The sequence below is a fragment of the Bombus pyrosoma genome, linkage group LG5 (assembly GCF_014825855.1).
Source record: "Bombus pyrosoma isolate SC7728 linkage group LG5, ASM1482585v1, whole genome shotgun sequence".
Taxonomy (NCBI): Eukaryota; Metazoa; Arthropoda; class Insecta; order Hymenoptera; family Apidae; genus Bombus; species Bombus pyrosoma.
Genome location: NC_057774.1, coordinates 892,356 through 916,972, shown reverse-complemented (window position 1 = coordinate 916,972; position 24,617 = coordinate 892,356). Strand labels below are relative to the sequence as shown.

Sequence of the window (24,617 nt, the reverse complement as noted above, 5' to 3'; positions counted from 1 at the left end):
TACACAGACGAGATACACTCTCTCCGTCTGCACATACGTCAATACGTAATAAGTAAAAGGAATGTTCCATCAGCATACGACATTAAGCGACATCCGTCGTCCATTTTCTCAACTATCGTGTTCCTCTCAGGAAGAAAATCTCTTTAAAATCTCACACCGATAAGATTAAAATGGCAAAATGGATATACCATGCTTCTAAAGCAATTACAAACTGTGTAAAAAGTATCAGCGTTGCGAGAGATGGTAATTTACATAAAATATTTCTCACATATCGCTTTTCTACAATTGCTGTTTGTTTTTGCTTATATAACCTAAAACATGTCATCAAACTATATCCTATATAATTTTCTTAATTCTTTAACTTTGAATTGACAACACAGTTTCATCTACAAATTATTTTCAGCTACCACCATTGGTTTATTGACACCGCAGGTTTTATTATTGCAACATGCAAGGAATACTAACTTTTATATGAGAAGTAAGTTTCGTCGACGTGCTTTGAGAAACATTTGTTGAAATATCACCTGTGTTTAGGATCAGCTGCGCAATTATGGAAATCTGTTACAAGCGTTAGTAATGCTGGTAAAAGAAGAGGAAGAGGGAAAAATGTTGCAAGGCCCAGAGATTTAAATCGTGGTCAAAGATTGGGTTGTGGAAAAATACCAATCATATTTCCTGGACTGAATGCCCCTATCATACACGGAGAATTTACAGTTCAACAAAGACGTCTTACAGCGGAAGAACAGGAAAATCTTGATACTACAAAAGTTACTACTGTAGTCAAACCAAAACGATTCAAAATTCACCCTTTAAACCGAGGTTGGTCCGGAGGTCAGCCTGGTGGGAGGAAAATTGGACCACCCGATCCTGTTGATGACGGTTTGTGATATAATTGTTCGATACATCTATATATACATGATATATCTATATATACATATATAAATTGTATGTGAAATTTTTACCAATTCAGATGTTTTCCATGGATTCGAATCCTGGATATTATTTGCCAAAAATTCAACTATTATGACAAGTACTATGGGTAGGTCGAAACGTTGTTGTGCTATGGTTATTTCTGGAAATGGAAAAGGCTTGGCTGGATTTGCACAGGTAATAGGACGTGAATTTAAATCAACCATAAATGCAGCTAAAAACAGGGCAGGAAATAGATTGATATACTTTGAAAGATATAATGAACATACTGGTAAACAATCCTCTTGTGTCTTTTGTTGTCTATTATTAGCTCTATAACTATGTAAAATTATAATACCTTTTGTTCTAGTACTCCATGACTTTTTTGGACAATTTGGAAAAACGAAAGTATTCGTACAACAAAAACAGAAGGGTTATGGACTGAAATGTCATCGTGTTATTAAAACATGTTGCGAAGCAATTGGTATCAAAGATTTGTATGCTAAAGTCGAAGGATCTACAAACGTGGCTTACATCGTAAAAGCTTTCTTCATTGGCTTACTGCAACAGGTACATTGATTGAAACTATATTAAGTGGCAGCAAAGAAGAACGGTACTTTTCACATTATATGGAACTTTGCAGTATATTGATAATAATATTATTAACGATATTTTTAGAAAACATACGAAGAAATGGCAAATGAGAAAAAATTGCATGTGGTCGAAATGAGGAAAGAAAATAATTATTTTCCTACTGTACTTGCTTCGCCATCAATAGCTCGAACCTCTAAAGAAATTCCACAAGACGAAATTTTAGATTTTAAACAGTACGTAATGAATGGAAGAATTCTTTTGCAGAAAAAAAAGCCTGAACCATTTTTCACGAAATTACCTTCGTGGTTATTTCATTTACGTAAACAAGAACGTCTCAGGGATCAGGATCAGGTTGTAATCAGATTAAGAGCTGAATATGGCGACGTGTGTAGTTTTCTCGCTGAAAAATATCCGGAAGCAAGAGCTCCTAAATGGAGAAAACATGACAAAAAAGAGGAGGAGGAAGGCGCAGTTGAAGCGTGATATTTCTGTAATAAATATGAATAGTTCGTTAGAAACATAATTGAATATTAAATGTGTATTCGGTAATAATCAGTAATAACAAAAGTATATGTAATCGAGATTTTTTCTTTTTTCCTTCATATCTCGATATATTTACTTACAGTGGTAATAAAATATTTGAAGGGATAACGTTGAATTTAATTACAAGCAACAAATGTAAATATGGATTTCAGTCATTTAAAAAGATGAGATTAAGAGTACGTTAAATTGTATTGCTTAATTAACGATTATTACTAGAAGTCTGTATTATCCGCAGAAGGTATATGCATAATTACCTTCTGTTCGAAAGATAAAGTGTTAAATATGGCGTGCAGACGAATGTACCAGAAATCTCGTACGGTTTCGTTTTAACATAAAAATGAACACATTCTTATTGATTCCTCGAAAAGATTTTTTGAAATCTTTGAGATCTTTCGGGTAACCGTAAATAGTTCCATCCATATTCCATACATTTAATACATAGATCAAGTTACGAAATAATTGGTGTCTTATCAAACATTTAATTATTTCTTATCGTGTGTATATACATATATGTATATTTAGTTAATGAAGAAGAAAGAAATCGATATCAAATAAATCATGGCTGATCCAACGATACAAACATTCTGTTGTCATCATTCTAACAGTACAGATATGGCAATTGTAATAATGCAAGAATTCAATACAGATTTGTACAACACTGTTTGTATGCTCTCTTCTTCTATAGGTATCCTAGGTGCAATGTATCAGGTAAGGGAAATTTTTAGTAAAATCTTATAAATCACTAATTAAATTGTTTCGTAGATATTTCCAAGAGAAACATCTAGTCATTCTCACAGGTGGCAAAGCTTATCAGTATCTAGAGGAAGAGAGATCATCATATGGCTTGCAATTGCAGACCTCTTAGCCTCATTAGGTAATTACATTTGTTTTCTAATACTGAAAAAATATGAAATAAATAAAAAACAAAGAAAGTCACTCTTCTCCTCTCAATTTGAATTTTTTACTAGGTGTATTTATTAGATCGGCGATATGGATGAATTTTAAATCCATAATGCCAATGCAAGATGATACATCAAGTGTTGTCTTTTGTGCACTTTTGTCGGTAAAATAATTGTATTAAAAAATTTACCGCATTAGTAACCTGTATTTATTTCAATCTTTTGTCATATTAATATAAAAAAAAATTACCAGGCTTGGATACAGTACTTTTATATGGCAACGTGGATCTGGACTCTTTACTACGCCATAGACATGAAACTGTTACTAGGAGATAGATCTGGACATTCTACCTGTTACCATGCCTTTGCATGGATATGTCCAGCAATTTTGACTACATTTGGCTTAACAATCTTATATATGCCAGACGCAAAGTTAGTTTTTGTTTCAATTTAATGGCATGCCACAATGTTACCCATTGTTATTTCTTTAAAGTATCATAACACTTTTCTTTTTCCAGTTGTCATAATTTGACATCATTATCCACTGTTACATTACGTATTCTGCCAAACTATTGTGCTACTTATGTGCTATTAGCAGTGGTCATGATAGTCAATCCTGTGTTATATTTCGCGTCGACGCGAGATCTTCAAACTGCTGTCACTTGTAGTTTGGCACAAATAACAAGTAGAGAAAGGAAATTGGTGCAAGCGATAAAGCTGAAATTTGCATTGACTAATTTTGTTTATTATGTATGCTGGTTACCAAATTTAATTAACGGGATTTTATTATGGACTTTATGGTTTCAACTACCGGTCAAAATTATCATTACTCTTTGGTACATAATGGTATGTATATTTTTTTAGGACCAATGTGACAAGTTCAATTCATGAGAATATTTTATTGATAGGCTGTAACAAATCCCCTTCAAGCTTTCTTCAATGCTCTTGTTTACAAAAGATGGAGTAAGAGAGAAAAGTTTCGATTGGAATGCTGTCAGAAGTTAGGGAAAGGAGACAAAAATACGCGATTATCAGAATCATCGCCCTTACTGGATCCCAAATTTGGCTGTCCCCCACATACGAGTATTAACGGATCTTCTTCGTTCTGAGAACTGTGATACCGAAAATTCCTTTTTCAATCGTAGTAATACGAACAATCCACTGCCTTATATGCTTTAAAGGAAGCTATATTTTTAATATTTGTATGTTTTTCAAGTTTTAAGGAGATAATGTGCTCAATAGCCCATTTTATGATGAAGATTGCTTAAGAGAAAAATATAAATGAAGAATTACTATTTGTATAGAAATATTGTATACATAAAGGAATTCTTTCTTTACATATAAACTTACGTTTAGAATAAGATTTTCCTTAGAGATTAGAGATTATAGATATTTCCTTATAGTGATAAAGAGCTTTATGGAAAATTGATTTTTCGTACTAATATGGCAAATACATTTGTTAATTGTTATAAATATTTATAAATGTTAAAAGATTTTATTTTTTACATATATAAGAAGAACGCACCTATATAGAGTAGTACTGTTTAATGAGTGCAACGTTTTTTCATACATCTAATATTTTCATGTTGCAATTCAGTCTGAATAAATTACAAAATGTTAAGCATCACTGAACGTTGCACGAGTACATCATATGTTAATATAACTAATATTTTGATTTAATAAACATAATAATTTGCCGATCGTCGTTTTTATTACGGTTAATAAAGAGCACCTTTAAAGAATACATATCTACAAAAAATAATACACATAGAATTTTCAAAAGAGATATCTTGATTTTTTTGATTAACAAATTTTATTCCTGCAACAACCCCTCTCCTTTTAATAAAAAAAATTCTTATGTACATCGCTATTAACAAATGATCGAATACTCCTTTTTCTAGAGATTTACATATAAATTTTATAAAGAGTACCAAGACTATGTTTTCCGGTAACGAATTGTATTTACGTGTAGTACCAAAATTACTGTGTGAATATAAAGAATATAATAACTAATACAAAATTTGTTCGTTCATACTAACGCACAAAGCTTGAATGCTTGCTGTATATAAAAACGAAATCTTCTATAGCCTTAAAAATATGAATCATTGTAAGAGTATAAACTGCCAAAATACTGTAAGATTTATATGCAAGATTGATTAATCTATTTTTAAAATAATTATTCTTTTATCTTTAAAGGAAGAGGAACTAACGTGCGTCGTTCAACTTAAAATCCACTAACATTTTAAGAACATTAGTTTTGGATTGCATATGTTCATCACATTATCCAACTCATCTTCTTAGTACATTATGTATAGCAATTTTCATTTTCTTTATACTTTTTTCTAAAAATATATTCGATTTTAATAAAGTAAGTTTTATGTAATACTATATATTACCGACTAATCCTAACTATACATAATAAGACTGATCGTATATAAAAGTTTTTCGACTCTACGAGTAAAGAACTGAATGCTTTGTATAAATCACTTAAAAATTCTATAATAAATACCGCCAAGTATAAACATTTAAAATGTAAGAGCGCCTCAAAGAATCTGTAGTAAATTTGCAAAGGTTTGTGCGAAATAAATGAAATTATTATTTGAAATTCGACTGCTAAAAATCTACAATTTCGTCAAACGGCCACTCACTTTCTAATATCTACATTGCATTTCATTCATTGATTTTTAAGACATACGTATCGCATTCCAATCACACTCCTTTACGATATGTCATAAATTGTTTACCTATCGCGTATAAAATATTTTTTTCATCTTTTATATTTTTGCAAACAAGAGACATTTACGTTCACAGAAGATATAAGAAATGTACTGAATTACAGAAATACTTGGCAGTTGAATAATTTAAGTAATACGCTATATTGAACGCGAAACAATACATATGCTCTGTACATTCTTATATAATATATATAAGTCGTCTAATATAGTCGCCTCAAAATTACAATTATATTTTAGAATAGAAACGAATACTTTTATAATCTCATAAACATTAGAAAGAGTATGAAGTTAAAGCACTTGAAAATTATTGTTTTCGTTTGTACGGTTTGCTATTATGCCTTAAATAAACGAGAGCTTTGTATTTTATTTACAGTGATATTATTATCTGTTTTTTTCAACTGCAATAATTTTTTTATTATTTTTATGAAACCTGAAATTATTAAACTTATCACGAATGCGTGAATAAAGTGAAATAATATCGCAATAGAAAATTACTTTTTGAAAAGAATTCTTATAAACGTAGAAAATATACATGTGCTTGCCTTTTATAGACAATTTTATAATAAATTTGATACTATACACGTGTGTTCTAAACGTGTTGCGAAAAGCAAATAAATATATTAAAACTTATGGATACGAACTCACTCCTTTTTCAATTGCTATATTTAATAGTAAAATAATTAGGTTTATCATTACGCAATTTGGCACTTGGAATACGCGATGTCGTTTTATAAAAAATTAAAAAAACATACACAATGTTAAACAGAATATTTACCTTAAAACACTTAAAGCGCAAAGTATATTACGTAAAAAAGAAATGACTTGATGTCGAACTTAGCGTCTGTCATCAAGATGAAAAATTCGAAGCTCCTCGAGTCAAAGAGGTGATCTCACGAACGATCATCTCAGCAATCTTCCATGCTAACTCCTCTTTGGCCTAATTATATCGATTTTAATTTAGATTCACACACACAAAAAAATTAGAAGTCATGTGTTAAATGTCACATAAACATTACTGATAAGCGTGAAATTTACCTTATCCTGCTCCATATTTACAAGCCTTTTTACAGCACGTGTTAATCGAGATTCTAAAATTATTTTGAAACGATTATATCAATTCACGTTGTACATTCAAGGTAACTGATCGAAATAACTCACCGTATTTTCTTTGAGGGTCGGGGTCTATCTCAGTAACGAATCTGCCTAACGAATCAATATAACCGACGCTCAAACTACAAAATAAACAAGATATATCTTGAAATATCTATATTGCACAGCATTTTTGTTTTATAATTACCTATATTTGTTACGTTTCCATAAGGAATCTGGATCATAAAGCTGTCTGGTATCAATGTTCATACCACCAGTAATTTTTTTACTATTGTTCAATTTATTTCCTTCATTCCCTGCCTGCAGGGTATTCTGCATATTGATACTAACAGAACTGACCTCACTACTACAATCAGAACCTACAGATATTTAAAAATTTTGTTGAAATCATTTTATTTTTATCTCACTATCGATTACATAGAGTATGATAAATGTAAACCTACACAAACCTGCTCTTTTTAGCCTAGGATGTAAATTCGAACATGGACTGCTTTGTATAGTACTGATTAATTCTGATAAGTATTTGTAATATAACTGAGATGATAAGAAGGTAGGTAGATAATACTGGAAAAGAATTTTCTGTTATCTAAAGTTGAAGCCACTGAATCTTATTGATAGCAATGGCTCTGAACGAGTACTAGCATTTTTTGTTACGTTAACACAGTATCTTTACCTTATTCAGAATATTATATACAATTCTACAAGGTTTATCAAAACAATCGGGTTGTGGCCCTTCTCCATCTTCGCGACAAATGTTCTGTTCGACTTGGAAACGAATTCTATCGCTGAAACCAAGGGGCATCGTTGCTTGTAAGCTAAAATACCTGCAATGATTTGAACAATGATAATATCAATGACCTCGTTATTGATCTATTTAGAAAATCATAAAAGAAGGAAACTGTTAGGTAAATCAGTACTTGTCATAAATAATTAGAGCATCAGTTTGTGCTTCCTCAGGATCTGCAGCATCCTTTTTTTCTAATAAATTTTGTTTATAGCTCATGACTGACATCCAAAAGTCTAATAATTCACGTTTATTCTCAAGTTCCATAAACTCCATAAAATAAAAGAATGCTGTTTCATTGTACAATATATCTGCTAACTGTACATTGCCACTTGTAAGAACATCAATCTGATGTTTGCAGTGAAATTCACTTCGTAAAAAGTCATTAATGTGTCTAGAAAGAATTGCATTTAAATTCCAAAATATAAATAATATAAGCATTTCACAGTTCTTATACTCACTCATTTTCTAATATTTGATATACAATCTTTTGAACAGCTGATAGGCACTGCAGCATAGGCTCAATGTTTTCACAGGTAAGAACTTTCTCCATTTTTATTTTCAGGTCTTCGGGGATTTGATTCGTACCCAAAGTATCCTTAGTAATATACCTTTTATGAATTCTTAACACATCTTGCCTAATGGTAGTCATATTTCTTCTTCTGCAGTTGTGATTTGATTGTCGCATTTTGCTTATGGTTTGACTAGTCTTTGGCATGTCGTTGCAATTTGATTTCACATCATTACTATTTACATATTCGTCGAATAGTAGTTTCTTACTTTCATGACTATTTACATTATTCTGTGCCACATCACATTGGAAATTTTCATTGTTGTCTATCGAATTAGAAATACTATTTGTATTCTTTACACAATTTAAGCATTCGATATTCTCCGTCGTATTTTCTAATACATTATACGAACTGCACAGGCATTCGACTTCCAGCCAAAACTTAATAAGTGCTATACAATTCTGTGTTTCCATAAACTGAATGAAATAGCCTAGAGCACCTTTGTCTGCAAGTATCTGTGGAAGTGTCTTAGAAAGCTGAGAGTTGAAGGAACATATTTCTTCTGTTTCGCCATTCAGAATTTCATCCTCCTCTTCCTCCTCAAGGCTGCACAATGCATCTGTTGATGTTTGAATCGAAGAGCCACTATTGAATACATCCCCGTATGATTTCCCAGAGCTTGTTGATTTTGTGGGAGAAGTTTGGAAAGATCTGGGTCTGTCTTTTTGTCCTGCAATTACAACCCCGGCAAATGTTATTAATAGGTACACACTTGAAAAATATTTTGATTTTCGGTGATGACGCGAAACAAGCGGAGGAAAACAGAGTTTAAAGATTGGAACGACGAAGACATAAATATTTTGCGTTTAGGTTAACTACGATGTAATTATCGAGCAACCCTTTCATCAGTGAAACATCAAAAAATATTTACCAGGTTTTTTAAAAAACTGGAACATTGTTTACGTCACAACGAAACATGATAAACGACGCGATATAATATTCAGAGGAGTAGATAATAATGTTTCGATGCCTGGCGCAAAACTTTTTTGTAATGGGCGAAAATTATGCGTGGGTTCCTTTCGAACACGATACCAAGCACTAAGCACTGAATTAGGAAAACGACACGGTGAACTTCCTCGGTTGTGCGTATAAAACAGCACATGACATTTCAACCAGTCTTCATTAGTGTCATCGTGGTTCCATTCAGGATCTCTATATCGATACCAATCGAAGCATATCCGCGGCATTTGTTGATTCGACGTCGCACATTAAAAAACGATCGTGAATCAAAACATCGAAAGACACATCGATGACACCAAACTTGCGTAATCGACCGTTTTTATTTCTAGTATCATCCTAACGCCTCTTTGCTGCCATGTTGCTCATTCGTAGAAAGTTTATATTCATCGGGTCACGATTATTTCCTGCGGTTTCACAATAATGGATAAAGTCACAATCAAAAATATCTGCGTAGCGCATCCTAACGCGCTTTACTGTCGTTAGGACTTTAGGACCTGTGTGTACAACTACTGTAATAAATTTGTAATTTTCCATAACAAATTTCTAACTATGTCGCAGTAATTTTCATTTACAGTATACACCGTTCATCTTATATGTACCGTGTTATTCGCGTATCGTAAATTAAGGAACATTGACATCTTTGCAATATTTTTCCCGTGTAACGTAAAAATTACTATGTTTATGTTTATTTTAAATATTCTACAATAATAATTAATGACAATGATTAATCATTACGAACCAATCTTTTATTTACTTATGTATATCTGTAGTATTGGGGAAAAATCCTGGGGAAAATTCTGATGAACTACAGGTGAAAAGCAATGGAAAAATTGGAAATTCGGATGGACCATATACTTGTAGCCCTTTATGACATTAGGTAATTGGAAAAAGTGTATTTGACCACGAATCATCTAAATCTGTGGAACAAAACCGTGGAATAAAAGGTAGTCGTTAGTCAGTTGCGACAAAAGTTTGAGAGTTGCAGTAGCGAGGGAGTTACGAGTGAGTAGCAAGTGAGTAGCGAGACAGTTGCGAGTGAATTGCGAGGGAGTTACGACCTATAGAGATCACTAACCAGTGATTTCTACATATCTAGTATTAGTAATATTGTAATATATTATATTATAAAATACAGTTTGCAATGTTAAATACTATACTCTGTCCAATGGTTTCTCATCAAATACTTCTTTCAGAGCTATACTTTCATTACTCATTTCCTTTTCGATGTATTATCTTCGTTTTATCTTGAATTATTTTTGCAAAGAGTGTACGATTTGATACCTGCCGACAGTATCCCGTTTTATCAATGTTTCCCCTAATTTACTATATATTCGTCTCGTTTCCCTGGTTGCGTTAACTTTGGACAAGGACAACGTTACGCGACCGATATAAAAGGAATCCCACCATCCGCTATAGGAAGATCTTTATTTGTCTTTTCTATACGCGTATACCGTTCCCGTGAGGCTGTGGGAGACGTTTAGAGTAGCGTTTTATTATTTAAATCGGAATCGCTTTGCATTCTCCTGTGTGCACGCTTTCCTGGTATATCGGTACACGATGAGGCCAATGTCCGGCCACTGTGCTCGAGGCTCTCATGACCGTTCGGCGACAAAGAATACCGGTTTCTCGGTGTACTGACCACTATATCAAGGTAGAGCATCCGTATAACGCCGTCTTTTAACCGGACCCCGGTCAGTCTCAATCCCGTCGACGATCCTCGTGCATTTTTCCATTGCTTCGTGGCCCATCGAAGCAAAACGGTCCTCTTCATCATGTATCCGCGTTACGGCCTCCTCCTCGTGTTCGCTTATCACGTTGTGACTGGTCTGTCCTTACCGACGGCGACCTATGATCAACGACAAACCGGTGATCTAAACGTGCAAGTCCACCTGAAGGATGTGCAAGTGGTGGCGTTGTTGGACCCGGAGATGCTTGACGATTACACGGTAAAACGATGACTATCGGTCGCGATGTTCCCGCTGGGATGTTAATGTACCTCGATAAGCGGTACGGTCAGATGACGCGATAACAAGAACTATTATTATCGTTGATTTTTATCTTTACTGACGGCGTGATAAATATGTTGCATCTAGACTTAAGAGATTTACGGTAGTACGTGGTAACATTGATTTAAAGTAAAGAGTGGAGGAGTAAAGGATAAGGGAGTCGTAAAAAATATTTAAGTAAATTTTCGCGTTTTTAGGACATGAAGAAAGTAGTGTTAAGTAAATTAACACGATCTTGAATTACAGGAATACGATTATTTCTACGATTACGCCGACTTTACGTTGAAACCGATCGTCAAGCCCACCACCACCAGTACTACAACTACCACCGAAACAGTTCCATCAGAACAAATCAATGTCTCTGAAACACCCGATTCTTCCTCTCAAAATTCGACATTTCCTTCGATCAGCGAGACAGATACAAATTCTACCATGAAAAACGCGGAAATTCTTCTACCAGTGGACGCTGAAAAAATAAACGAAACCTTAGCTAGTTCATCAATTGAAAGTTTAGAAAATTCAACTAGTGACGGCAGTATACTAAGAATGATGTTAAGTGACAAAATTAGGAACCTGTTTGAGGATAAGAAGGAAAATCCAACGAAGCATGGTAACTGGGGATCATCCACGGAGAATCCGTCCAAAAGACTGTCTAGAAAACGGTGCAAATTAGGATATTCACCGGATGGGAAGGGTCGTTGTCGTCGTTTGAGTCAACGAAAATTATCGTTAATTCCGTGAGTACTACGAAAGCAGGAAACATTAAAATGTATATTTCATCCAATAGAAAATTGGCGAATTTAATTAGCCAAACTAATTAACGAGGTTACAAACTGTGAAATTAAAATTGCTTAATAAGAGTTTGAAGATATAAACATGAGATATAAAAAAAAAAAAAACATTTCAAACGAACAGTAGATTTGAATCCTCTTCGTTTTCTTCTCTTATTCTTTTTTGTTCTTGTAGATTGACGATGAGATTACCATCAAAACTTTTAGACGATCTAAGACGCAACACAAGGAATTTGGCGCAGGAGGAAGACGATCGAATGCATTTAAACTGAGCCGTGCCATGAATATTCGATGAATCCTGTGCGATTGTGCGAAGTTGCCTCATGTTCCTCATGTGACTTAAGTCGAATTTATATTGTTTCATATTAGAAGAAAACGGTAGATGAACACTTGCTTTCATCCGCGAATGAAACGAGGATGAAAGCAGCGTTGCAACAAGTGTAAAATGAAACACACAAAGTGAAAGAGTGTAAATTCGGCTTTATGTTAATTTACGTATGCTCCATCTTATATTTCTATGCGGCCATAATTCTCTAAATCGCTGTATATAATAATATATATAAGAAACGATTATACTTGACAGGGTTATAAAATTGTTGTAATAAATTTATGTATCCATATCGAATGATTAATTTCATTTAAATGTTGAATAAAACATCCTGTAGAATAATTTCTCAAATTATATGATATTCCTAAAAAAAGATACTTTTTTTTTGATTGATACTGTAGAATATAAAGAGATTCCTATTAAAAGGATCTTTAAAAAACGAAGGAACCTCGTTCGAAGTTTTACAGATCAAGATAAGTAAATAGATACGAACAGCATGCAATCCTGAGCAACGAACAAATTCTTTGTACGCCTGCCCTCTCCGGTGTTCTCTGATCAAGGGAATAAAAATATCGTAGAATTACGTAACATGTTGTCATTCTCGAATGTCGTCTATCGTCTATCATCGTTATTATTATAGTATTATCAACATTAATGTTATTTAATTCCATCCGCCATAATTAAGCCTCCATTTTTTCTTCAATAACTAAAAATAGATAAAAAGGTTAAGAGTTATTGTCATAAAACTTCATCTTTCTTTTGAAGCTTAAGAATCATATTTTTACCTTTTGTACATTGCATTAACATTTCGAATGTAATTTCTTTAAAATTATCCAAAAATGTACGAAGAGTATCTAATCGATTGATCCTTCTTGAAGAAACGTGCTATTAAATGAATTCTAAGATGACGTGCCTGAGAAACACGCACGATACAGTCAGTACAATAACTTCTTGCGAGAACTGCTCGATTTCCTTCATTTAATCCGTAGAGGGGGATAAAGTTGTGAAAGAAGCTACACACCATGCGAGAAGCAGTACTATCATGAGCGGTCTTGGCGGATGGTAGTCGCTTCATAATCATCTAATGTAAGTCGATTGCCAGGCATACAAGACGTTTCTTACCCTCTCCCAGCAGTGGATATTTCCTCGATCTATATACAAGACGCCGGCGATCCAAAGCTGCCAAGGAAGCGGACGAATCTCTCGCACAGTCGAGGATCGGACTTCGTTCAGCTCGGCTGATTCGAGCGGACGCTTCCAAAAGGGTTTCACCAAGATGCTACTGCACGTTGCGTGCCTCATCCTGTTACCAGGTAGAATGACGTATACAACTACATACTATAGATTTCTTCGTAAGATAGATCCTTTCTTAACATTTAATTTTCATATATTTTGATATAATTACATGTTGCTCTTCTACTCCTTCAGATAAGTTTTCTAAGTTATTTGTAAATTAATGACTTTTCTGACTGTTTACATATGAAACTGGAGCAGTTCTTTTTTATGCTCTATCATCTTTGTGTAATTTTGCAGGCATTCTATCTAAATCATTAATTCCGCAAATATACGCGGCTCCAGCCACGTATGATCAGCGACAAGACGGTGACTTCAATGTGGATGCGAAGTTTGAAAACTTTTTGGTGGTCGTCGCTACTTCCGGTAGCAGTGGTCTATTCAAGAACCTGGCTACTCAGGCGCTGGAGTTAAACGAGCTAATCTCGCAACGCAGCAAGCAACAGAACGCGGAGAAGCCATCTGAAACGATGGTTTATGAGACAGAAGATGCAGATGGCGGGAGGGAGCCTTACCATGTCGAGATCGTTCATATAGAGAAAGAGGGAGATAGCACAGCTCAAAGTAAACATACTGACAAGTCGTCTGACGCTAAAAACACAGAGAAAATTGAATTAGAAACATCGTCGATGGATTCTAAAAATTCTGAGCCTGGTTTGCAAGAGGTGTCTATCGATGGTAAAAAGACGGTAAAGAGGACTAGAAGCCTGTGGAATACGGAAGAACATCGTGGACTCGTTGATAGTTCGATAAAAGAAAATAAAAGGTCTACTAACGTTAGAAGTTCGCAAGTGAAGAACCTCGACCATTCGGATGATCTACCGGTTAAAGAAGAAGAGGTGTTGAAAGCAGCGAGGCCGGGTATATCGTTGAAGAAACAATTGTCGAAGAAGGAGGAGGAAGACATACTTTTGATATCTGAGGAAAGGAACGAATTGGGCAACAAGTTGGCGGAGCAGGAGCTAGTGTTGTTGGGAGGCGGTATCGAGAATTGCGGACCTGGTAGATATAGGGATAAATTAGGTGTTTGTCAGAACGACAGCAATTTTAATTAAAATTCATTCTATTTAGTAAGAGGTACATAAGTTCCATTTAAGAGTATCTATTTATATGACGATTGTGATATTTGTATACTATAGTTAAAAGTTAAAAAAGGTAGTAAAAAAGTATAAAAAGCAGGAAAATATATAAAAGAAGTTATATGAAAAATTCAAACGCAAACTTTGATCTCGTAACTGAACTATATATATACTGAAAGCTATTCTATCTTTTTCTACATTTGTACTATTTACATCTACAATGTATCGTAGGGTTGTATCATGTTTACGGAGAAATAAATATACACGCACACACGAACAAAGGTTTACTATTTTTTCCCTAAAATAAGATCCTGCAAAATATGTGTCAAGTCTAACCTAAAATTTTGTGAACGTTCTCCCTTACAGAATGTTCTCGAATGATGAAAATTTATCTCTGCTTATCTCAATAGATAACCGATTAACTCTTATCTGCAGGCTCAAGGTGGAACGTTTGAATTTGAGCCGCGTTCAAGTGATTCCGATCTTCTATAAGCTTTCATCGGTAGGCGCCATTCAAGGCGAACCAGGAAGACAATCCTCGAAGTTCGAGCATGGCGGAAATGTAAGAGCAAGGGCAAGGTTACGGTAATAAGCGGCGGCTGAGACAGAGGAACGGGGAAATGAACTCGGTGGGGCCATACGAGGCCGTTGCCCTTTACAAATCGGTCCCGTATATGTGCGTGTATGCATGCGCCCGCGCGCGTGTGTGTATGTGGGTATATTTCACGCACGAAAGAGTGTGTATAAGTTCGGGAGCAAACCGGCTACCAGTGGTTTCGTTTTTCTTCTTCCCAACCGAACTTTGTTCTTGAATAGAATTACGTAGATTAATTAAAACCTAAAAAGAAACAAGGAACGTAACGGCTCTTAAATTGAGGTTGAACGAAATGACATTTCATTACGACAATAAACAACTAATTACATCCTGTAAAACCTTAAGTAAAAATGCTGACATTTATTACCTCTTTTACCGTGTATTTAATCTTTGCTTCTCTATCGATATCTTCGCAATATAAGCATGATTGTATTTATATTCTACAATAAGAACGTAGTATTAATCGATTAATGAATGTAGCTCAAAAAATTGTAGAAACTGTTTCTTTGTAATTCTACGAACTACGACATGTAACTTGCAAATTCACGAATATCATTTCATAGTTAGTATGCTATTGTGTAAGGGAAATCTGGTATTGATTGAAATTTATTGTTCAAATTGTCCTTAAGACAGACAACTGACACATAATATAGATAATTCTAAAGTAAAGTAGAATGAGATATCAACGTCGTCCGAGCAGAAAAATCAATTCCAACCAAGATTACGTTCTACCTGGGTATGTATGCAACAGAACGTGCACAGTGGCCCCAGGTTCTTGAACTTGCCTGACGATCTGTTTCCATGCCAGGTGGGGACCGGGATCGCCGGTCGGCAGGAGACGTCGTCACACCTCGCTCATCCTCCGCATCGTCAAGACGTTCATTGCTCACGCTATCACGCCACGGGCATCGTTTTTTCTCATCAAAAATCAACTTATAAGTCCTTTTCGTATTTTCGATCGTTCCTCGATCGATCGTTTGTCGCGTGTCAGACTTACCTTGTTTAGGCGAGAATTCCAAAACATCAGTAATTTCGTTTCTCGTGATTGCTCGACGAATCGACGAATCGACGAATCGACAAAACTCGAGAGCGTCGTCGTAGAAGGGGTTTCGTCAACGACCTGGTTTAGGACACACGCATACGTATATAACCTCTGATATTTATTTACGTCAATTATTAGAAACAGACATCGATGCTATCGATCAACATGCGGATCTTCAAAACGGTGCTGCTACTCGCCGCGTTAGGCTCTAACAGAGTTGCTCAGTGTTTACCGATTGCGAACGAAACATCGATCGTGGAGTCATCGAGCCCGACGACGCCGCCTTCCCACAATTCTACGGTCGATTATTACGATCAACGACAAAACGGATCTGAGAATTACCGTATCCACGTGGACGGCGTGGTATTCGTCGTCGCACCCGTCGAGACGCTCCTCCTAGCCGGTGTTGCTGGCGATAATAAACCTAACTTACCGATAATTGATTCTTCAAAGCCGCAATCCAGTAAACCGGAAGTCGATTCTAAACCGTCACCGGCGCCCAAATCGACTCACAGGTATTTTCCAACTTTTAAGTTTCACTCGGTACCGACATGATACTATTTTACCTTGAATTTTACTTTGTAAGCAAAAATTTCCTTTTTAAACAATAATTTTAAATAATCGATGTTTATTTTCTTATTCATTTTTAAAAAGATGCAGTGTCGTTATTGATCTTTCTTGTACAATGATACTATTTTTGATAGATATGTAAAATGCTATTGTATATATTTTTATATTATTTCTTTTATTTTAATGCACTTCTTTTTTGATTTATCAAACTGATGTAGTACCTTTATTTTTTAGGGCTGGTTTACGTTTGGCGAATTTGCTAGTTCCGTTGTTGCGTCGTATTCGCCAAGAATGAAGAATTCGGTCTTTTACACGAAACGCTGCAAGACATTCGCGTAAAATGTAATTATCCTATCATCAATATTTTTTGACAATCGACCATTTGCCTCATTCCTACTGTCATTTTCTATCCTTTACATCGACATTAACTGATTATTAATTTTATCTTAAGATTATATCTATTATTAATCTTGCTTATAACGAATTGGGCAGATATTTTATAGAAAAAAACACGAAGGGAAAATATCAAGAAGGTAAATATCGCACGAGCCTGTGAACGGCATGAGGTTTAGATGGGTTATTTGTAACTTTTTAATATTATTCTTTGAATAGAACCAATACTCGAGCCCTCCACGAACAATTGTATACTCAAGTAAACATACGATACACGATTCTTATCGAAACGAAATTTATTTGATTAAAAATTAAAATACATTATTTATGAGTTCTTTTTTGGTATATCATCACAATACTTTGTATAAAAAATGCTTAGGACTATGATTTTCAGAATATATATCATCTGGGTGGAATCGTTTACTTCATTAAAAAAAAAAAGTAAAAAAGAAGATAGAGGAGAGAAAAAAATCACTTTCACACGATCTTTGCAATAAGTAATTTCTACTATTAAAGGAAAAGAACGAAGGGAAACCTATATAAAAAAAGGACCGATCGTTTGAAACGCAATTAGAATAAAGTCGTAAGTTACACGGTGTTCACTTACATATATGTATATACAATGCTTTCGAAACTTACACGATGAATAATTGTGACTTATGGAAGCGTGTACAAGAATATGTTCTTCAAATATATCTCACCATTAAAATAGAAAGCAGTTCTGTATGTAACGTGTGTATTTTCTTTGTTTTTTTCATCATTTCGATGCTCGGGAATAATTGCGACAAATATATCCGTGTTTCCGTTCTTCATTTCTTTTTTATGAGAATGTTGAAACAAAAGATATTCCCGGCCATGTTTGTAATCACGTTTGGAACAGCAAGGATATTTAAATATCGACACATGATGAATCAAATAATATTACGAACGACATCGTGTGTCGTTCCATTCGAATGATTAATATTTGACAATATATTAATTGCGCCAATCCTCACTATGTAGTGCATCGTAAACCTAATGTACCCTGTTGTCATTTTACGTTTGAAGATTACATATTCGTTCCTTACTTTTGTTTCCAAGATTCAAATGAGTTGTAAACTTTGATGAACGGAGCTTTAAGGTACATTACAACCTATCTGCTTTCCTCTCTAAGTATGTATATAGGAATTAATACTCTTGAGAAAATGGTTCGTCATTAATAGCAGGATAAAATGTAATTCGGTGGGCACGAGAAGGAAATTCATTTGTTATCGCAATTATGTATCCTTAACAAATTTGTCTATGCTTCATAATTTTTTTGTTCTTTTCTTTTAAAGCGATTAATCGCGAGTAATCCTAACGCGAGATAACTAACTATTGTTTCGACCATGTTATACGCAAAAACGACAATGATTCAAAAGGATACATTTAAATTATAATCTCCGACTGAAAGAAAGCCAGAGGTTGTATGACTACGATATCGGATCATGAATTATCAACTATATCAATTTTGAAATTATGAGGACAGATTTACTGTTATTATATACACGGATTATACGTCTCTCAATGATAAAATATACTAAAGCAATACGCACGAATATCTTCCATAACATGACGGCACGGAGAAAGCTGTACACGACTTCGACACACGCAAAATGCCTATGCTTTATGGACTACCATATTAGCTAATCACCTCGACGTGATTCGCCGAGAAAAGTTTGCATGTACACATCGTCGAGCGCCAGTTTAGCGCAATTCTCATTCCCCCAAACGATACGCATTAAGGTGATTTTCCTACGCAGCTCCCGTTTTGGCATCAACAAGGGACAATTATGCAAACAATGGAATCAGTAATGATACACGTTGTAAGAAATAAAGGACGACAACGAAAAGGAAAGAAGGGGAAAAAAGGAAAACAAGAGTAAGAGGAAACGTGTTTAGGAAGATGGTTGAGCCGCTGCGTTCGCGTTGAGATCTTCGCAGTTCGTAGCTCCTCCACTATTATTAGCAACTGCGGGCTCGTCAAATTTTAATTCCTCCTTACCCGCCTATAGAGGAATTATTCCATTTGACATCTTTTTTAAAAAGTCAATCGTTGATTAACAAATTCTTAAAACGGCACCAGAAACATTTTATAGATATGTATCGGTAACGTCACCAGCTATTACCTCTTTGATCAGTAGACGACAGTTCTCCATCACGCTACGTCTTCTGTCCGAAGTGTTGCTGAGAATTTCGTCCGATTGATGCAGGCTGTCCACGATTTTACGCAATTCCTCTAATTCCGTTACAGTTACTTCCAATTTCGTTTCTAATTCGGATCTGCAAATCACTATATATTTATGCAGTGTTCTCTATACGTGTGTCTTGGTGTACAGCAAAGAAATATGAAATTACTTCTCTTCTTTCAGCTCCTGAATACACGTGTCGTTATCGAGCTGTATTATTCGCAATACTTTTAATAATTTCGTGACGAGGTTATCTACATCGATTACTTGATCAACAAGACCAACAGCAGGACAATAATCCGAAGCCAATGGGCCTTCATTGGTGCCAGTGTCTGACTCACTGATAGAGTCACAATCATCGTCTTCCTCGTTTTCGACCTGTGTACAATTATACAAATTTCAATTGATAATCCATCGTTACGGTCTTTGTTATTTCACAACTGTTTCTCAGTATTTTTCTATTCATACCTTACGACGATGTAAAATAGCTTGCGTGAGATTCGTAAGACTCGAACACTCCTCGTTGGTGCGCGTCTTTTTCAGATTACTCTCGTCCACAGTTTCCGGAAAACTCAAAGCTCTGCGAAGCGAGTCGCTACTCGATACCATGTTATGCGAGTATGTATCGGGCAGGGGAACATCTTCTAACACGCTTTCCATCATCAGGCATGGCTCGGTTTCGAAATCGAGTAAGTCGGACGATGATTCCATGCTCAATTCTAAATAATTACATAGGACAAGACCATTATTGTTGCACGATGCCTTTGATCATCGATTAATTGATTCCTCGCTGTTAATAGCCATTCTCAAATGATTAAATTTAAATCACAATATATACCCTTATACATTTGTTTGGCTGATTCTAAGGTAGATTTTTTATCGGTGTTTTTCGTTGCAAAAGGATGCGTCGCCGCGTTCCGGATTGCTCCAATTACCGCGGAAACGAAGGAACCGCTTTTTGGACTAGGTGTACACTCTTTCAGGCTATGTTTAGAGCTAACAGGACTCGATTCAATGCTACTATTGCTTCTACTGTATGCTTCATTGTGATATATCACATCCTACAAATAAAATTGTTAGATGCCGTTAAATGGTAAACAGAAAAGAAACGAGTAACAAGAGAAGATGGTGGAATATTACTTCAAGGTCTTTCACTGAGATACTATAGGATGTTATCAGCTGGTCTACTAATCCCTCTAGCCTAGTTCCAAGACCGGAAAGCGCAACCGCAGCTCCGGAAACGGCAGCGCCTTGTGTAAGTAAGAGTTCCCTGCTTCGTCGTTCGACTGCATTTAATTTCATGCTCATAGATAAATTTTCTTGTCTAGAAACGTATGTCGAAACACTATGTTAGTAAAGAGACTCGTGTCTAAGGAAACTTTTCAAGATATATTTGACCTGTGTAAATACTTACCTTCGTTGTTCGCTGATTCGCACTAAATGTTTGCATTCCTCCGTTTGCCTCTCTAATTCCAATTCGCGTTTCGTTAACAGTTCCTCCTTTTTCGCAAGCTACGAATTAAAAAGAACAATTATACTAACGTGTTCGTCGGTCGCTTCCTGGTTCTCTTTGTATCTATGTATCAAGAATATACCACCTCTGTTTCCGCCTCTTTTAAAGCGTCCGCCAAAGTAGCTTTTTCTTCTTGGAGGAAATCTTGCATCTCTGCCGACTCAGCTTCCAGCTCCTGTTGCTGTTGTAACAATGCCTTCTGGGCAGCCAAGCTTTTCTCCAAATCCTCCATAAACGAATCAAATATAACGAAGGAACAAGTACAAATAAATAGTCGAGCCACGATACAAAAGCAACACTAGAAGAATAATATAACCTACCCTACTTAACATACGACACAGAGACTGTAAATCTGCTATCTCCAACTGTTGATTAGCAACTACTTGACCAGAAGATTGCAAATGACACTCCAGCTCTAGGAAGCTATCGCTGCCTTCTAAAACCAAGCCATAATTGCTCAATCTAGTAGGTGCGACCAGAAAGAGAAACAGTACTTCTTAATACTTAATAACTACCTGCATGTTCTGATTGCGGCGTGCCAAGCATCGCCAGTACCCGTTGCGCGTTTCTATCCAATTCTTGTCGCGCAAACGCGTGATCCGCTTGCTCTTCTTCAAGAAGACGCTTCACTTCCACGATCTCAGCCTTTAACTTCTCGTTCTCCTCTTTTTGCTGCGACGTTTCTTCGTTTAACCTTTTCAAGTCGGTCTGCATCGCGTGCATGTCCTCCCACGTGCCCTCCGTTTGACATTGTTCGTGCAGTCTCTCCACCACTTCCGGGCCAGTGACAGCGTTCGGCACCCCGGACAAAGCGTTCTCAATATCGTGACCGGTCAGACCAGTTTGCACGCTGGTCTCGTGGTAAATACGCGTCTTCTCCACGGTCTTATGCCTAGGATATGGCGGCAGACTCTTGTGCCCCGAAGAATCTTTGGTTGTGGTCTTCTTTTCGATCTGTTGTCTACTCAGGCTCGCGTCTCTACTTCCAGATCTACTTCTGATAGTCCTGTCCGTCTTTTCACTGACTTTAGCGATACTTATTTTATTCCTGTTCCTTCTAGGTAACGTGGCGTACGTATCCAGCGCCTTGTTATCCATACTTGTGGTCATCTTATCCGGTCTAGAAGCTTTCGAAGCTTCGGCACGACCTGTGTAAGGTACCCTAGGGGTGGACAGAGGTTTTCGAATCTCTTCGGACGGCGTCGAACTCGGCGTGCGTGCGCCACGTGTACTGGACCCACCTCTAGATCTGCAGCTACCGCTCTGACCTCGGCCACGCTGCGCCAGGTCCTTGTTAATTTCCGTGGTGAGTACGGATGGCAGTGAATCGGGAATCGGCCTCGTCCTCGTTCGCGGCGGCATTGAATTCAATCCTGAACGGAATGTCGTCGTCACTCGACTGTTATTTGCCGTGTTATCATTACTATTCTCTCTGACAGCAGGTTTCTCCCGGGACCGGGCCCTGTCCCTCGTCGTTGGCTGTGTTTTGCTCAGGATGCCCCTTGGAGTCGCGGTACGTGGCTTGGAACGTGCTGGAGTCGCCGAATAATTGGTGCTTAATGGCGTTGGCTTTACCCTAGCGTTCTTTTGAGTCTCGGTCGTAGTGGTTTTCTTTTTACTAGTGTTGGAGACGGCTATGGTTCTCTTGGTGTTCGTTCGATTTGCCCTGGCGGAAACGCTGCCTGCTATGGAGGAACTTTCGCTACCACCTTCGCTGGTACCTTCTCCACCGTTGGTCAACCTCACGTCGTCGGGCAAAGTTGCGCATGGGTCCTCGTAGACGGAGCAACAACTGACTAGACTGGAATCGCAGGACGCCTCGTCGAGGCCGCCGCAGCTGCTCGCATAATCTATGCTGTTCCGACTTCGTACCTGAAACCGGCATCGGTGAATGTAGATACGATTTTGACGACAATAGCTTAGCGAGAAAAGTCTCAGGTCTGTGACTCAGATCTTAGTCGTGTCATTCTATTGTAGTAAAGTTGTTAACCGTTTCGCTTATTGAGAGATTTTCTACGGAAATTATATAAGAGTAATCGGTGAAATATTTTTCAAGCATGCGTAAAAAAGGTTGGTTTGTACAAGAATTTTTTGAGATTAAAGCGTTCTTGGCGCCTGAACCAACAGTTCCTTCTCGTGTGAAATACTAATGACCTACTAGGACTGCTTCGAGCTATTCGCAGTACTTTCCCAGGCGAATTTATTTACAGACCGAAATGGGTCACCCTGCATAGTAAACTGTAATCTAGAAAGCTCTCCCAATCCAACATCCTTCGTACGTTAGAAGCTCACGAATTTTTTCGTCCTTCGATGTTTTCGCGGAGAATTTCATACGAAGTGTGTTTAAGACCTTGCTTAATAGGTCAGTGGAATAATTGAGAATGACCTCGTAGTACCCTTCATACGCAAAAATCTAAAGAGCTTTTTGTAAGATCTTTCGTTCCTTTATCAAATTTTTGACCTACGATGTACGTAAATAAGCGATCTAGAAAAATTCTTGTATATTCTCTAACGTCGAATTTCTGTATAACGTAGTCAGAAATTGTTCCAAAGCGTTTCATCCCTTAACAGACTTTCGATCTACCGTACAACGCATGAATAAACGAAAATTCGAAGTAAAACGCCCTTTGCCACAGAAATACCACTAAATGATCGAATGTAACGAAACGCCCCGGAACTCGCATTTTTCTACGGTCCAGTTCGATCGATCCTCACCCTTGGCACCTCGGTGGCGCATCCCTCCACTCCACTGTCGCTTCCGTCTTTGCTGTCCTTCCCTTCACCCGTATAATCCTTCCTCTCGTTGTTCAGAGTTGAATCTGGCTTAGTTGCCTCGGAAGATTCGGTGACGTGGATCACGGTGATGTTGCAGTCGCTGTTTATCGTCGAGTCCATATCATCCTCGTGCAAAGGCTTATCGACTTCGACCAATGGCGAGGCGAGGTCCTCCGGAACTCCGGAGTCTTGCCTCGCCACATTCTGCACTGGCGAAACTTTCAGACTGTTGTCCTCGAGCGGCGTCTTCTCCATCTCGAGGCTTGGTTGCTCGTTCGTCGGTGACACGCTCATTTCGCGGTTGCCATTCTGTAATTCAAAATAGTCAAATAATAAACCACGTTGAATATATGCTGGATAATCGTGCAAACTTGATGGATACTTTTATATGAAGAGAATTCGAGGAATGGAAGAAACCTAAGTAAAAGTTTGCTTCAGGCTTTAGCTATTACAACGACTTTTTATATAATTTTTTACGCGTTACATACGTAATACACATACGGTATAGCAAAACTCTGCCAAGTATCGCACAGTGTGGAGGAGTAAAATACAATTTTATCCTCGCAGATCTCGTTGCCGAGAAAGTCGAATATAAACGTCGCATCGAGGATGCGTAGGCTGCATCGATTCCTGTCTGAACGTATTCGGGCTCAATTTCCTCTTCTTTCCATGAAAAAAAGATAATAATCTAGGTCGAAAGAAGTTAAAATATCAAAGAAGAACAGCACAACGAAGTTACCGTAGTCACGCTATATCAGAGACTGACCGACTAACTCAGACATAGACGAATTCTCGAACCAGAGAAATGAATAATCGAAAGGGACCGTTCACGGTTGAACGAACAAAGCAACGTCAAGCACAGACTGGACAGACTTGCCAGATCGATAAAGCAATTAAAATCCGGATCTTGACCATGCAC

General features: G+C 36.8%; 8 protein-coding genes and 1 long non-coding RNA gene across 30 annotated transcripts in view; 5 read left to right on the top strand and 4 right to left on the bottom strand.

Moving 5' to 3' along the window:
• Nucleotides 1-83: 83 nt before the first annotated feature.
• Nucleotides 84-2,080, top strand: LOC122567548 (putative 28S ribosomal protein S5, mitochondrial). The gene is made up of 6 exons (XM_043726211.1): nucleotides 84-243; nucleotides 404-478; nucleotides 535-879; nucleotides 971-1,201; nucleotides 1,280-1,479; nucleotides 1,588-2,080. Exons 1-6 carry the CDS (start codon nucleotides 171-173, stop codon nucleotides 1,984-1,986), a joined length of 1,323 nt encoding a protein of 440 aa, XP_043582146.1. The 5' UTR covers nucleotides 84-170; the 3' UTR covers nucleotides 1,987-2,080.
• Nucleotides 2,081-2,223: 143 nt separating this feature from the next.
• LOC122567550 (G-protein coupled receptor 143-like) lies at nucleotides 2,224-4,643 on the top strand. Its single transcript, XM_043726218.1, has 6 exons — nucleotides 2,224-2,754; nucleotides 2,809-2,920; nucleotides 3,015-3,109; nucleotides 3,199-3,377; nucleotides 3,464-3,791; nucleotides 3,854-4,643. The coding sequence occupies exons 1-6, from the start codon at nucleotides 2,605-2,607 to the stop codon at nucleotides 4,052-4,054; spliced, it is 1,065 nt and encodes a 354-aa protein (XP_043582153.1). The 5' UTR covers nucleotides 2,224-2,604; the 3' UTR covers nucleotides 4,055-4,643.
• LOC122567543 (A-kinase anchor protein 10, mitochondrial) lies at nucleotides 4,637-10,879 on the bottom strand. 3 transcript variants are annotated; one of them, XM_043726205.1, is made up of 9 exons: nucleotides 10,746-10,879; nucleotides 8,036-8,816; nucleotides 7,708-7,968; nucleotides 7,464-7,614; nucleotides 7,234-7,354; nucleotides 6,978-7,149; nucleotides 6,839-6,912; nucleotides 6,716-6,768; nucleotides 4,637-6,617 (listed from the first exon to the last, which is right to left on the bottom strand). In XM_043726205.1, exons 2-9 carry the CDS (start codon nucleotides 8,557-8,559, stop codon nucleotides 6,528-6,530), a joined length of 1,446 nt encoding a protein of 481 aa, XP_043582140.1. In that variant the 5' UTR covers nucleotides 8,560-8,816; nucleotides 10,746-10,879; the 3' UTR covers nucleotides 4,637-6,527. The 3 variants fall into 3 exon arrangements, with proteins under 3 accessions (XP_043582140.1, XP_043582137.1, XP_043582139.1); XM_043726202.1 differs by lacking the exon at nucleotides 10,746-10,879 and adding an exon at nucleotides 9,018-10,671; XM_043726204.1 differs by lacking the exon at nucleotides 10,746-10,879 and adding an exon at nucleotides 9,018-10,665 and having other exon boundaries at nucleotides 7,240-7,354.
• LOC122567556 lies at nucleotides 10,746-12,523 on the top strand. The gene is made up of 3 exons (XM_043726227.1): nucleotides 10,746-11,052; nucleotides 11,359-11,849; nucleotides 12,079-12,523. Exons 1-3 carry the CDS (start codon nucleotides 10,879-10,881, stop codon nucleotides 12,173-12,175), a joined length of 762 nt encoding a protein of 253 aa, XP_043582162.1. The 5' UTR covers nucleotides 10,746-10,878; the 3' UTR covers nucleotides 12,176-12,523.
• Nucleotides 10,910-13,183, bottom strand: LOC122567563. 4 transcript variants are annotated; one of them, XR_006316812.1, is made up of 4 exons: nucleotides 13,017-13,157; nucleotides 12,725-12,937; nucleotides 11,686-11,856; nucleotides 10,910-11,578 (listed from the first exon to the last, which is right to left on the bottom strand). It is a non-coding gene; the product is annotated as an uncharacterized LOC122567563 (long non-coding RNA). The 4 variants fall into 4 exon arrangements; XR_006316811.1 differs by lacking the exons at nucleotides 10,910-11,578; nucleotides 11,686-11,856 and adding an exon at nucleotides 12,422-12,562 and having other exon boundaries at nucleotides 13,017-13,183; XR_006316810.1 differs by lacking the exons at nucleotides 10,910-11,578; nucleotides 11,686-11,856 and adding an exon at nucleotides 12,456-12,595.
• A 177-nt stretch (nucleotides 13,184-13,360) lies between these two features.
• On the top strand, nucleotides 13,361-14,880 carry LOC122567555. Its single transcript, XM_043726226.1, has 2 exons — nucleotides 13,361-13,544; nucleotides 13,765-14,880. Exons 1-2 carry the CDS (start codon nucleotides 13,508-13,510, stop codon nucleotides 14,577-14,579), a joined length of 852 nt encoding a protein of 283 aa, XP_043582161.1. The 5' UTR covers nucleotides 13,361-13,507; the 3' UTR covers nucleotides 14,580-14,880.
• A 149-nt stretch (nucleotides 14,881-15,029) lies between these two features.
• Nucleotides 15,030-16,689, bottom strand: LOC122567561. Of its 6 annotated transcripts, none has more exons than XR_006316806.1 (5): nucleotides 16,387-16,523; nucleotides 16,196-16,318; nucleotides 15,931-16,089; nucleotides 15,566-15,638; nucleotides 15,030-15,441 (listed from the first exon to the last, which is right to left on the bottom strand). XR_006316806.1 is itself a non-coding variant. In XM_043726236.1 (5 exons), exons 1-4 carry the CDS (start codon nucleotides 16,405-16,407, stop codon nucleotides 15,632-15,634), a joined length of 336 nt encoding a protein of 111 aa, XP_043582171.1. In that variant the 5' UTR covers nucleotides 16,408-16,523; the 3' UTR covers nucleotides 15,030-15,441; nucleotides 15,566-15,631. The 6 variants fall into 6 exon arrangements, 4 of the variants coding, with proteins under 4 accessions (XP_043582171.1, XP_043582168.1, XP_043582170.1 ...); XM_043726236.1 differs by having other exon boundaries at nucleotides 15,931-16,115; XM_043726233.1 differs by having other exon boundaries at nucleotides 15,931-16,130; nucleotides 16,473-16,522.
• Nucleotides 16,314-17,655, top strand: LOC122567560. Its single transcript, XM_043726232.1, has 2 exons — nucleotides 16,314-16,755; nucleotides 17,045-17,655. The coding sequence occupies exons 1-2, from the start codon at nucleotides 16,391-16,393 to the stop codon at nucleotides 17,103-17,105; spliced, it is 426 nt and encodes a 141-aa protein (XP_043582167.1). The 5' UTR covers nucleotides 16,314-16,390; the 3' UTR covers nucleotides 17,106-17,655.
• The window catches only part of LOC122567541, a 35,035-nt gene continuing 27,899 nt past the window's right edge, over nucleotides 17,482-24,617 (bottom strand). For 6 of the 12 annotated variants that reach the window (XM_043726197.1, XM_043726198.1, XM_043726194.1 and 3 more), the window contains exons 2-12: nucleotides 23,639-24,007; nucleotides 21,439-22,795; nucleotides 21,244-21,359; nucleotides 21,009-21,149; nucleotides 20,825-20,922; nucleotides 20,551-20,734; nucleotides 20,249-20,471; nucleotides 19,879-20,129; nucleotides 19,580-19,788; nucleotides 19,351-19,504; nucleotides 17,482-19,230 (exon numbers count right to left, since the gene is read on the bottom strand). In XM_043726197.1, coding sequence (XP_043582132.1) covers nucleotides 19,120-19,230; nucleotides 19,351-19,504; nucleotides 19,580-19,788; nucleotides 19,879-20,129; nucleotides 20,249-20,471; nucleotides 20,551-20,734; nucleotides 20,825-20,922; nucleotides 21,009-21,149; nucleotides 21,244-21,359; nucleotides 21,439-22,795; nucleotides 23,639-23,992 — 3,198 coding nt within the window. In that variant the 5' untranslated portion in view covers nucleotides 23,993-24,007 and the 3' untranslated portion in view covers nucleotides 17,482-19,119. Of the gene's footprint in view, nucleotides 19,515-19,579; nucleotides 19,789-19,878; nucleotides 20,130-20,248; nucleotides 20,472-20,550; nucleotides 20,735-20,824; nucleotides 20,923-21,008; nucleotides 21,150-21,243; nucleotides 21,360-21,438; nucleotides 22,796-23,638; nucleotides 24,008-24,617 lie in introns of all 12 variants that reach the window. The other 6 variants (XR_006316795.1, XR_006316796.1, XM_043726200.1 and 3 more) reach the window with 6 other exon arrangements.